Source organism: Salmo salar, chromosome ssa11, assembly GCF_905237065.1.
Source record: "Salmo salar chromosome ssa11, Ssal_v3.1, whole genome shotgun sequence".
Taxonomy (NCBI): Eukaryota; Metazoa; Chordata; class Actinopteri; order Salmoniformes; family Salmonidae; genus Salmo; species Salmo salar.
The window spans coordinates 7,898,793-7,912,121 of NC_059452.1; the positions used below are offsets into that span (position 1 = coordinate 7,898,793).

The window sequence follows — 13,329 nt, forward strand, 5'->3', positions numbered from 1 at the left end:
GAGTCAGGCGCGGAGAGCAGAGGTAAGGAGATAATGTGTTTATTCCGTAACACAACAAAAACGGTCGACGCCAACACAACCGGCGTGAAATGCGAAGTGCCCAAAACAACAGGTACACAGCACGCACATAAAACAACACTAGTCGATCGCCAGCACATCCAATAACAAAACACACTCTGACGCAAATAATCCCGCACAAACCTGGGCGGGCTACACAGGCTTAAATAACCAAAATCAAGAGAATCAAATGAGGAACAGGTGCAAACAATCAGACATACCAAACGAAAAGGAAAAAGGGATCAGCGGCGGCTAGTAGGCCGGCGACGACGACCGCCGCCCGAGCAGGCAGGGGAGCCACCTTCGGTGGGATTCGTGACATTCTTTAAATCAGCACAACAGTTTTCAGCTGTGCTAACATAATTGCAAAAGAGTTTTCTAATGATCAATTAGTCTTTTAAAATGATAAACTTGGATCAGCTAACAACGTGCCATTGGAGCACAGGAGTGATGGTTGCTGATAATGGGCCTTTGCACGCCTGTGTAGATATTCCATTAAAAATCATCCGTTTCCAGCTACAATAGTCATTTACAACATTAACAATGTCTACACTGTATTTCTGATCAAGTTGATGTTATTTTAATGGACTATTTTTTTGTTGCTTTTCTTTCAAAAACAAGGACATTTCTAAGTGACCCCAAACTTTTGAACAGTAGTGTATGTAAATGTCATATTTCAGTTTTTTATTTTTTATAAATTAGCAAAAAATTCTAAAAACTTGTTTTTGCTTTGTCATTATTGGGTATTGTGTGTAGATAGATTAGAGGGGGGGACAATTTAATACATTTTAGAATAAGGCTATAACGTAACAAAATGTGGAAAAAGTCAAGGTGTCTGAATACTTTCCGTAGGCACGGTATAGAGATAGACATAATGCCTAAACATAAAACCATGACTGAGTCTGGGGGGAAAGAGCAGTATCATACTTACAGACACTGTATACAGTTTAGAATGACACACAGCCTAAACATATGATTATGAATGTGTACAGATTCAGGAAGAGCCTTTTTAGCAACATACAGTATGATACTTATAGAAATAGCTTAAGACATATTGCCAGGACTGTCCACAGAGAAATCATGTTTTAGCTATTCACAGATGTCTAGCCAGAAGTACCCTATAAATAAATACCACTGAAAGTTACTTGTTTTTTTTGCTTATATGTTCAATTACTAAGTTTAATCTAATTTCATTTAATATAGATGACTTCTATTAAGGAGTACAATATGTCATTTGTTTAAACTGCTTACTCATATCCCCACGTTCAGATAACAGACGTGCACATACACACACACGTGCGGACGCACACACGCACGCACGCACACACACACACACACACACACATGCACACCTCACTCATTGTGCCCTTGTGAGTGAGTGGGACAGCCAGTCTTTGTTTGGAGTAAAACTTTGAAAGTTCCTCCACATGAATAGACTCAAACAGAGAGGCTACAGCTCATCAACTGGCCATTCATTCAGCACTGTCTTCACTGTCCACACACTTTCACACATGCATGCACGTCACGCACGCACGCACGCACCACACACACACACACACACCACACTCTCTCTCAATTACATGTAAAGGGCTTTATTGGCATGGGAAACATATGTTTACATTGCCAAAGCAAGTGAAGTAGATAATATACAAAGGTGAAATGAACGATAAAAATGAACAGTAAACATTACACTCACAAAAGTTACAAAGGAATAGAGACATTTCAAATGTCATATTATGGCTATATACGGTGTTGTAACGATGTGTAAACAGTTAAAGCACAAAAGGTAAAATAAATAAAAGTAAATATAGGTTGTATTTACAATGGTGTTAAGTTCTTTACCGGTTGCCCTTTTCTTGTGGCAACAGGTCACAAATCCCTCTCCCTCTCTGAATACATTTCTGCTGTCACCTTGTGTTAATGTAAAGCATAAGAGGAAGGCCAACTGTATGCTCATGTCTCTCCACTGTATAAAACAGGATGCTTCCAGTGACCCGTTCTCCATTCTACTGTCAGCACCATTGACACAGAACAATTCAGGCCAGACAATAGAACCGGCAGTTTCTACATCTTCAGCATTTTATTTCAAGGTAGTAAATCACTGAATGTTCCCGCTAATAAATTGTTGCTAACTTGGTACAGGAAAGCTTACTAAGTAAAACGTTGTATTAAAAGAGTATATTTTAAAAAAAAAACACACAAACTAATCACAAAAAGGTAAAATATGACCGAGTCTGGTAACTAGGTAAAATACCATGACCGATAGCACTATACGTCTGGGTCGAATCCTAACTGTCATACAAATCTCACATTGGCATAATGTATGATTTAGGAGAAAGCTAGACTGGTGTGCATTCATCTCAAGTTGAGTTTCAGCACTTAGTGAGGCTACGGGGAGAGGGGAGAAAAGACAGATGACAAACCTCATTAGCGCTGCTGTCTCACTGTCCCAGTAGAGTAGGCCAAAAGAAGCTGAGAGAAGAAGTAGAGTCCCAAAATTCTGATAGATGTTCCACGTAGTGCAGCCTGAGTGGAACTCTGAGCTGAGTATCATTTTAACCATGTTTTTTTTTCCTCTGTAGGAATAATGCCATTCTTGTCTCAGCCCAGAAAGTGTGTCCGGGATTACGATTTTGATCCAATTTTGATTCGTGTGACTACACACCAACAAGATGCAGGCCAAGCAACGGTAATTGATTTAGGAAATTGATTCAGGGCGCATCATACGGTATAAGGCATGGAGGCCTGGAGATGCTAAACGTGTTTATGTTAAATCAAGGTAAATTACCGTGAGACCGCTAGACTTTTGCATGACAATAGCCCGAGGACAACATGTCATGATCGCCACAGCCCTACAGTACTCATAGGTCATTCACAGTGTCCTACTATAGGCAAGCACATGTGAGGTTAGACAGAGCACAGTGCATAGTGGTCATACCAGAGACCAACTAGAGGTCATGGTAACGTTTATAGCTCAACACTAAATCTAACACACACACACCTCTATAAATCACACACTGTCACCTAACCCTGTAACCCATGTCAATGTCCTTTATCGAGGAGACATGCAGCACACACACACTCTATAGGTCAGTGGGTTTTTTTTATTTAGCAAAATGCGTTTTTTGCCAGAAATACCTTCTAACGTGAACTTTCAAGTGCCTTAATAAACAACTTGTACGCCATCTGTAAATACGAAATAAATTGTTAAATTACGAGCCTAGTTGGTTTAGCCACAGAAAAAGAAGTCTACCTTCCCGCTAGCCATGATTGGTTGAGATAATGAGTGGGCTGGACATGCCGAAAGAGGAGTTCAGATTGGTCTGCCATATAGCACGCTTCTGTCTAATTGAGCTCGTCAGTCTGTGTTGGTAATCCTGTCGAACGCGGCTTTTTTTAAAATGTATCGTGTAGTGGAGCTGCATAAGTGTTGCTCTCCACTTTCTGGAGGATCAAGTTTTGAAATCATTGGAATTAGAGTATGATAGCTAAAGAGATGGAGAAAACACCGGTCTCCGGATTACATCTTCAAACTAAGGGCAACCGTGGTATGGCATTCCTGACAGGGAGACGCGTCCATGATGCATGATGATGTATACAGGTAAGATAGTCTAGCATTAACTAGCAACATTTTCAGATATTACAAGTTTCTAATTTTGACAAAGTGGTTTCATTTCAAGCTAAAGTGTACTGTTAGCTAGCTAGCTAATGTTAGCTGGCTGGCTCCCTAGCTGATGTTATTATTAGTTTCCCAGAGCGGTTTGCTTTTCTAGTTAGAGCCTAATGTTAGCTAGCTAACATTGAACCTGGTTGGTTAGCTCCCAGCACTGTGGCATTGTTGGCACTGTTCATTGTTGTTTAACTAGCTAACATTAGCTAGCTCGTTAGCTAACGTTACGTGACGTGTGTACAACACCTGTTGAATATGGGTTTTGTCAGTAAACGCCTGCAAAAAAAGCGTAATGAAATTGTTGCCAGCAGAGCTGGTTAGGCTGTTTTCATGTTATCCAGAGGTAAACAAATCATTGGCCAGAGCGTCAAGTGTGCACTCCTAGAACGAAAAAAGATGGGTGGGGCTAAAGCTTAAGAGAGTGTGAACGATGCTGAATGGGTGTAGACAAAGAAGGGCTCTTCACAGGAGACCAAAACATTCAAAGGGGATTTTCTCAAAAGTGAGTTTACAAGTTGATCAAGTTTCAAAGTAGAATTACTTTACAATTGTTCCTCAAATGCAGTGTATGACATACCATCTTGAAGACATCAAAACTGTAAAATAACATATGGATAAAATGATAAAATAGCCCTCACACAGCCTGGAGGTGTGTTGGGTCATTGTCCTGTTGAAAAACAAATGATAGTGCAACTAAGCCCAAACCAGATGGGATGGCGTAACGCTGCAGAATGCTGTGGTAGCCATGCTGGTTAAGTGTGCCTTGAATTCTAAATAAATCACAGACAGTGTCACCAGCAAAGCAACCCCACACCATAACACCTCCTCCTCCATGCTTTACGGTGGGAAATACACATGCGGAGATCATCTGTAAACCTACTCTGCGTCTCACAAAGACACAGCGGTTGGAAACAGAAATCTCCAATTTGGACTCCAGACCAAAGGACACATTTCCACTGGTCTAATGTCTTATTGCTTGTGTTTCTTGGCCCAAGAGAGTCTTTTCTTCTTATTGGTGTCCTTTAGTAGTGGTTTCTTTGCAGCAATTCAACACCATTGTACCCTCCAAGCTCATCATTAAGGTTGAGGCCCTGGGTCTCAACCCCACCCTGTGCAATTGGGTCCTGGACTTTCTGACGGGCTGCCCCCAGGTGGCGAAGATAGGAAACAACATCTCCACTTTACTGATCCTCAACACTGGGGCCCCACAAGAGTGCGTGCTCAGCCCCCTCTGCACGCCTCCAACTCAATCAACAAGTTTGCAGACGACACAACAGTAGTGGGCTTGATTACCAACAACAACGAGACAGCCTACAGGAAAACAACCTCTCACTCAACGTCAACAAAACAAAGGAGATGATAATGGACTTCAGGAAACAGCAGAGGGAGCACCCCCCCTATCCACATCAACGGGTCAGCAGTGGAGAAGGTGGAAAGTTTCAAGATCCTCGGCGTACACATCACAGACAAACTGAAATGGTCCACCCACACAGACAGTGGTGAAGGCGGCGCAACAGCGCCTCTTCAACCTCAGGAGGCTGAAGAAATGTGGCTTGTCACCGAAAACCCTCAGAAACTTTTACAGATGCACAATTGAGAGCATCCTGTCGGGCTGTATCCCCGTCTGGTACGGAAACTGCACTGCCTTCAACCGCAAGGCTCTCCAGACGGTGGTGCAGTCTGCACAATGCATCACCGGGGCAAACTATCTGCCCTCCAGGACACTTACAGCACCTGATGTCACAGGAAGCCCAAAAAGATCATCAAGGACAACAACCACCCGAGCCACCCCGCTACCATCCAGAAGGCGAGATCAGTACAGGTTCATCAAAGCTGGGACCGAGAGACTGAAAAACAACTTCTACATTTGCTGGAAGTTTACAAACAATTAGAACTCGTTTTCAACCACTCCACACATTTCTTGTTAACAAACTATAGTTTTGGCAAGTCGGTTAGAACAACTACTTTGTGCATGACACAAGTAATTTTTCCAACAATTGTTTACAGACAGATTATTTCACTTATAATTTACTGTATCACAATTCCAGTGGGTCACAAGTTTACATACACTAAGTTGACTGTGCCTTTAAACAGCTTGGAAAATTCCAGAAAATGATGTCATGGCTTTAGAAGCTTCTGATAGGCTAATTGACATCATTTGAGTCAATTGGAAGTGTACCTGAGAATGTATTTCAAGGCCTACCTTCAAACTCAGTGCCTCTTTGCTTGACATCATGGGAAAATCTAAAGAAATCAGCCAAGACCTCAGAAATTTTTTTTTGTAGACCTCCACAAGTCTGGTTCATCCTTGGAAGCAATTTCTAAATGCCTGAAGGTACCACTTTCATCTGTACAAACAATAGTACGCAAGTATAAACACCATGGGACCATGCAGCCGTCATACCGCTCAGGAAGGACACGCGTTCTATCTCCTAGAGATGAACGTACTTTGGTGCAAATCAATCCCAGAACAACAGCAAAGGACCTTGGAAAGATGCTGGAGAAAATAGGTACAAAAGTATCTATATCCACAGTAAAACGAGTCCTATATCGACATAAGCTGAAAAGCCGCTCAGTATGGAAGAAGCCACTGCTCCAAAACCTCCATAAAAAAGCCAGACTACGGTTTGCAACTGCACATGGGGACAAAGATCGTACTTTTTGGAGAAATGTCCTCTGGTCTGATGAAACAAAAATAGAACTGTTTGGCCATAATGACCATCGTTATGTTTGGAGGAAAAAGGGGGAGGCTTGCAAGCCGAAGAACACCATCTCAACCGTGAAGCACAGGCGTGGCAGCATCATGTTGTGGGGGTGCTTTGCTGCAGGAGGGACTGGTGCACTTCACAAAATAGATGGCATCATGAGGGTGGAAAATTATGTGGATATATTGAAGCAACATCTCAAGACATCATTCAGGAAGTTAAAGCTTGGTCGCAAATGGGTCTTCCAAATGGACAATGACCCCAAGCATACTTCAAAGTTGTGGCAAAATGGCTTAAGGACAACAAAGTCAAGGTATTGGAGTGACCATCACAAAGCCCTGACGTCAATCCTATAGAGAATTTGTGGGCAAAACTGAAAAAGCATGTGTGAGCAAGGAGGCCTACAAACTTGACTCATTTACACCAGCTCTGTCAGGAGGAATGGGCCAAAATTCACCCAACTTATTGTGGGAAGCTTGTGGAAGGCTACGTGAAACGTTTGACCCAAGTTAAAGGCAATTTAAAGGCAATGCTACTAAATACTAATTGAGTGGATGTAAACTTCTGACCCACTGGGAATGTGATGAAAGAAATAAAAGCTGAAATAAATAATTCTTTCAACTATTATTCTGACATTTCACATTCTTAAAATAAAGTGGTGATCCTATCTGACCTAAGACCGGGAATTTTTACTAGGATTAAATGTCAGGAATTATGAAAAACTGCTTTTAAATGTATTTGGCTAAGGTGTATGTAAACTTCCGACTTCAACTGTATATCAAGGCCATTAGACTGTTTAATAACAGCCATCACTAACACCGAGAGGCGGCTGCCTACATACAGACTCAAATCATTGGCCACTTTAATAAATGGATCACTAGTCACTTTAAATAATGTTTACATATCTTACATTACTCATCTCATATGTATATACTGTATTTTATACCATCTATTGCATCTTAACTATGCTGCTCGGTCATCTCTCATCCATATATTTCTATGTACATATTCTTATTCCATCCCTTTAGATTTGTGTGTATTAGGTAGTTGTTGTGGTATTGTTAGATTACCTGTTAGGTATTACTGCACTCTCGGAACTAGAAGCACAAGCATTTCACTACACATGCATTAACATCTGCTAAACATGTGTATGTGACCAATAAAATTTGATTTGATCATGAAGGCCTGATTCACACAGCCTCCTCTGAACAGTTGATGTTGAGATGTGTCTGTTACTTGAACTCTGTGAAGCATTTATTTGGGCTGCAATTTCTGAGGCTGGTAACTCTAATGAACTTATCCTCTGCAGCAGAGGTAACTCTGGGTCTTCCTTTCCTGTGGCGGTCCTCATGAGAGCCAGTTTCATAATAGCACTTGATGGTTTTTGCGACTGCACTTGAAGAAACTTTCAAAGTTATTGAAAAGTAATGATAGACTGTCGTTTCACTTTGCTTATTTGAGCTGTTCTTGCCATAATATGATCTTGGTCTTTTACCAAATAGGACCATCTTCTGTATTCCACCCCTACCTATTCACAACACAACTGATTGGCTCAAACGCATTAAGAAGGAAAGAAATTCCACAAATTAACTTAAGACACACCTGTTAATTGAAATGCATTCCAGGTGACTACCTCATGAAGCTGGTTGAGAGAATGCCAAGCATGTGCAAAGCTGTCATCAAGGCATAGGGTGGCTATTTTAAGAATTTGTTTAACACTTTTTTGGTTACTACATGTGTTATTTCATAATTTTGATGTCTTCACTATTATTCTACCATGTAGAAAATAGTAAAAATAAAGACAAACCCTTGAATGAGTAGGTGTTCTAAAACTTTTGACCGGTAGTGTATGTATGTATGTTTGTGAGTGTGCGTGCGTGCGTGCGAAGGACAGACGTACCTTTGTAAGCGGCTGGTTTGGTCTTGTCTGTGAAGCCCTGACTTCGCCGGTTGCCGGCGGCGCCAACCGACCCGCGAGGTGTGATGTCACTGCCAGCAGTGGACACCCTCGCACTAGGGCCTGGAAGTCTGAGCAGGAGAGCAATAGAGTGTTTACACTCAATGGTACAAACAGCAAGGATTAGGCAATACGTTCATTAAACGTCCAATATTTTCCCACCCAACTGCAACCCCATATTATTAGCTAATCTCCTGTGTAGCCATAGCCAGGAGTCAAAGACAGCATTCTAGCCAGGTCCGTCTTTCACATAGGCCTTTAAATTGCTAATTCAACATCGGTGGAGGAAACATAATTCTGTGGCTGTCGGCATTGGTCTGATAAACAAAATATGACCGGTAGTTCATTACTGGTGAAAAACATCAACTCTTATTTCGTTCTTGCTACACTGAGTGAGTGACCTTTTGTTAGTGGGCAGAATAGGTCCAGCTCATTTGACTTTCAATTATGGTGAGTAGAAAGACTGTTAGCCCGTGAATGAACTGTCTTGTGAATTAAACTGGGCAATAAGTCATTATTAAGTTCCTGTCCGACAACAAAGACCATGTTGGCATGAGCGTTCTTAAATGAACACACTGAAAATGTTATTAGTGTATAAACAAGCTTTCTACTATAACATTTAAAAAATATATATATCCATTTAGCAGACACTTTTATCTAAAGGGACTTAACGTCAACTTACTTGCAATGCATACATTTTACGTACGGGTGATCCCAGGAATCAAACCCAATATTCTGGCATTACAAGAACCATGCTCAACCAACTGAGCTGCAAAATGTAATACATGATTTAATTCTGAGTGAGATATTAAGCCACAGGCTTCACTGCTAGCCTATTCATGATATACACTGTTTACAATTCACTGACGAAAAGTATTCTGTCTGTTCTCATTCAGGATGTGGCCACATGAAATCGTAATCATGAAATGATCCTAATGTCACCTATGCTCCCCCAGGCTGCACATCAAGACAGCTTTCATTCAAGCCGAGAAAGAAAGATAATGAAGCATAAAGATGAAAAGGAAAAGCAGTGGAGGAGAAACGCATTACAATCTGAAAAGGAGAGAGAAAAACACCATTCCTGATACTGAACGTACTTACGCCCAGCTGAATTATTATCCTGCAGTTACACATGCTGACCAGAGGGTGGCGCTACTGCATTGTTTTGTTTTAGGTAAATTAGACTAGGAGCAGGTGCAAAACTACCAGGGATGGACAGCATGCACTCTCCGCTGGGCAGGCAAAAAGCAGATGTTTACGGTTTTTAGGTATACAGCATTTTCAACCTAACTTCTGTTTCCCCTGAAAAACGGACGTGGGCACTCCGTTCAGGCATCTTTTTACGCCTGCTATGTTGGGTTTAGGCAGCACGCAACAACACATCCTCAATTTCACTTCATTTAATGCAGTCATTTGGTGTAGAAAACAGTGACATGCTTGTAAAACAAAGTTTTTGCCCATTATTCATAAAATCTCTCAGAGTAGGAGTGTTACTCTCGGACTAGGTCCTTCTTTTTAATAATGATATAAAAGGCTAAACTGATCCTAGGTCAGTACTACTTTATGACAATTTATGAATATGGGCCCAGATGAACGTATAAAGAGTGTGACATCACTGAATAAACATTATCTCACGGTACACAGTACAGTAGTAGTAGTAGGATAGTAGTAGTGGCCTATCCAATCCGTTATCATCACACACAACCAAATTCAAGCCATCCACTCCTCCATCTCAGTTAATTATTAAGGTCATACTCACAGTGAGATGCTCTCTCATGAGAAGTGCTCTCTCACATTCTTGTGTGCGCGCACACACATGCACATCACACGCAGGCAGGCACACACACACACACACACACACACACACACACACACAGGGGTTATCTAAAGGACCCTATGAGGCGCCAATATGAGGCGTGATGCCAGAGTCAAACAGGACTTTCCAAAATGGAGCCTGGAGTCCACTCTCTTCAAAACTCATGCAGAGTAAAATAGTAGTTCATGGTAGAAGTTGCCCTTACAACAGATCTAGGATCATTTTAATAACACCTCTATAGTAACCATAACTATTACACGTTGAAAGTAATCTGACCCTGTATCAGTTGTTATGGGCAACTTCTACCTACTCTGGAAATAGTGAGGAAAGGGGGAGAATTAGAAGATGAGGAGGAGTGGAGGAGGAAGATGCATGACCACAAAGAAGAGCGAAAGAGGGAGAGAAAAAGAGCTGACCTAGAGGACTTTTTCTGACCAAGGGAAAACTGGAGCAGTTTACTCTGAGACCCATCCCTAGAGGAGAGAGAAAAAGACAGAGAAGGAGAGCGATATGGAGGACGGGAGAGACAGAAAGGCTCATTTGACATTTACAGAAGACTGGAGCTAAGACAACTGGAAAGAGAGAGGAAATAAGACAGCGATGGTAAATTGAACATTGATGACATCAGCAAAGAGCGAAAGAGGGAAGACGTTTTAAAATTCGAAGTATTATGAACTACATCTTCCAGAATGCATCAGTGTAGCGGTGATCCAACAGGCTTACCTGGACTGCATCTCGGCCTGTGCTGTTTTCTGGGCTGCTTGTGCTGTGGGGACCGGAGTCTCATGCGTAGAGGGGACAGGGTGGCTGCTGAGCTGGGCAGGGGCGCTGGTCTGCTGGCTCAGGGGAGGTTGAGGGCTCTGGGGCTGGGGGTTAAGGTGGGGCTGGGAGTACTGGCGGTGGGCCTGCTGCTGCTTGTAGCGAGACAGGCTGAAGAAGAGCCCCAGAATGGCCTTCAGATTCCCATTCCGGATCTCTGTGTAAGGACAGCAGGGGAGAGAGGTAAATAGACAGGGAGAGAGAGAGAGAAAAAGAGAATGAGATGAAGAGGTAGAAAGAAGTAGAGAGAGAGAGAAAGGGAGAGAGAGAGAGAGTTAGAGAGATGAGATACAGAGAGGAAAGTTACAAGCTCACTACACAATATTCTAGCCACTACAGTCAGTGTAGTCTCAGCAGGTGTGTGTGACTGCTGAGCGTTTACCTTCTGCAGACAGATCCTGTATGTTGACTCCTTTGGCTGCCAGGAAACTGAGGCAGGCATCAATGTTCTCAATCTGGAGGGGGAAGAGAGAGAGAGACAGAGAGAACTTACAACGGGTGCTTCTGAATTTACATTCAGATTGAACTAAACTCATCACACAGTCAGCAACGCATAAGCGGTTATCAGCAGCCTACTCAAAAATAGCAATCACAAACACATCGCCAGCCTTAGGGTTTAAGGGACATGTTTACAGGGATTGACTTCACAGAGTGCCGACCTGAGCAAGGCGAGTAGATTGTTAAATGACATAGCCTAGTCAAAGCAGTATTCAAATAAGCCAGACATACACCTCCACTGGAGTACCTACGATGACAAAGCATTCTACTTTGACCCTGTTACCAAGATACCAGCCAATGCAACCATACCGACCCAGCTGTGCTGAGCTGTCAACAATCAACAGCGAGGTGACGTGATTGGTCGACAGAATTTGCTTAGGGCCATGTGACCCTACTTCGATACAGCCCTTTGGCCGCAAATGTCGACCCCAGGTGAACAAAATAAAACTGAGTCATCGAATGACATCATCAATAAATAAATAAAAAAGGAGAGTTCAAGGGTTGCCAACGGTTAGGTTCAGGTGAACAAACAGGGGAGGGACTGAGCAATATAACAATTGATTCATATGCCAGAGCAGCAGCCATTTTCACTGTTCATGCTGTTGAGGAGCGGCCATTGAGACTATACTCGACTGTTCAATCAAGGGAACCTCATCGAAACGGAATCCGTCTCATGCTACGCACCTAGGCGCAATTCATCTCCCCCATCGGTATTAGCTAGCACCCGCCCGAGCAATACACCGCAGCCTTACATTTTGCACCAAAGCGCTTACTTCAAAGCACCTTGAAAACAGGTCGCACGTTGTCTCTGCAAACTGTGCACACACAACGCTACCAGCAGACCGACATAAACAGCTTACTGAAATAGAGGCGAACCCAACGACATTCTATCAGTGTGAAATGGGTTTCGACTGAGCGGACTGCAGAGGTTCAATTTAGAAAAATAAGACGTCGTACGTTATAGAAAACAAACTAAAAGAACACCACCTATTCAATACATTAATATCAATATCATCCTTCTGCAGTAGCCCTCCGATTCTACATCAGATATTTCAGTGATGTCATACGACGAATGAGAAGCAGACTCCAGGTCAGTGAGCCGCTGACCCCAGAACAGCTGTCATATGGCGACACATGCTGGGAGGTCAGGGAGCACACAGACTGAGAACCAGAAGACATTTAGACCAGGCTCTGCTCGCTACAAAGTTCAAATATCCCCCACTCACTAAAATACCCCCTGTATTTTTAAATACCCCAGACCCATATGCCACCATCGCTTCACTGAACTACCCACGAGCCACCCTGAAATACCCCTCAGACCCTACTAAAATACCCCACAGCTTGACTGAGATACCCCTCCTCTTAAATGTCACCATCTTCCCTGTGATATACCCGCACACACACACACACACACACACACACACACGTCAACACTACTAAAATACTTCCCTGACCCCTTCTCTGATATACCCCTGACCCAAATACCCCTGGTACTGAGGAGGTAAAAATAAAGATTCTTCTGGCTAAATAAAAACACCCGCTGAGAGAGCACATGGTGCGCAAACTTTAGAAAACACATTTCATCTGCATTCAAACAGGGGATCGATTCAGAATTTCAACTTTGGCAATTCCAGTGTAGTGCGGAAAAGTGAGAAATCAAACTGTTGGAATAGAAAATCAAAGTAGGGCCTCCCGAGTGGCGCAGTTTGGCCTTGAGGGATTGTCCTTGTCCTATCACGCTCTAGCGACTCCTGTGGCGGGCCGGGCGCACGCATGCTGACACGGTCGCCAGGTGTACAGTGTTTCC

General features: G+C 42.8%; 1 protein-coding gene across 18 annotated transcripts in view; it reads right to left on the reverse strand.

Moving 5' to 3' along the window:
• Window positions 1-13,329, reverse strand: part of nav2a (neuron navigator 2a) — a 221,231-nt gene that overhangs the window by 69,382 nt on the left and 138,520 nt on the right. For 16 of the 18 annotated variants that reach the window (XM_045688967.1, XM_014126312.2, XM_045688960.1 and 13 more), the window contains 4 exons: window positions 11,407-11,479; window positions 10,929-11,181; window positions 10,622-10,678; window positions 8,333-8,460 (listed from right to left, as the gene is read on the reverse strand). In XM_045688967.1, coding sequence (XP_045544923.1) covers window positions 8,333-8,460; window positions 10,622-10,678; window positions 10,929-11,181; window positions 11,407-11,479 — 511 coding nt within the window. The remainder of the gene's footprint in view (window positions 1-8,332; window positions 8,461-10,621; window positions 10,679-10,928; window positions 11,182-11,406; window positions 11,480-13,329) is intronic. The other 2 variants (XM_045688962.1, XM_045688971.1) reach the window with 1 other exon arrangement.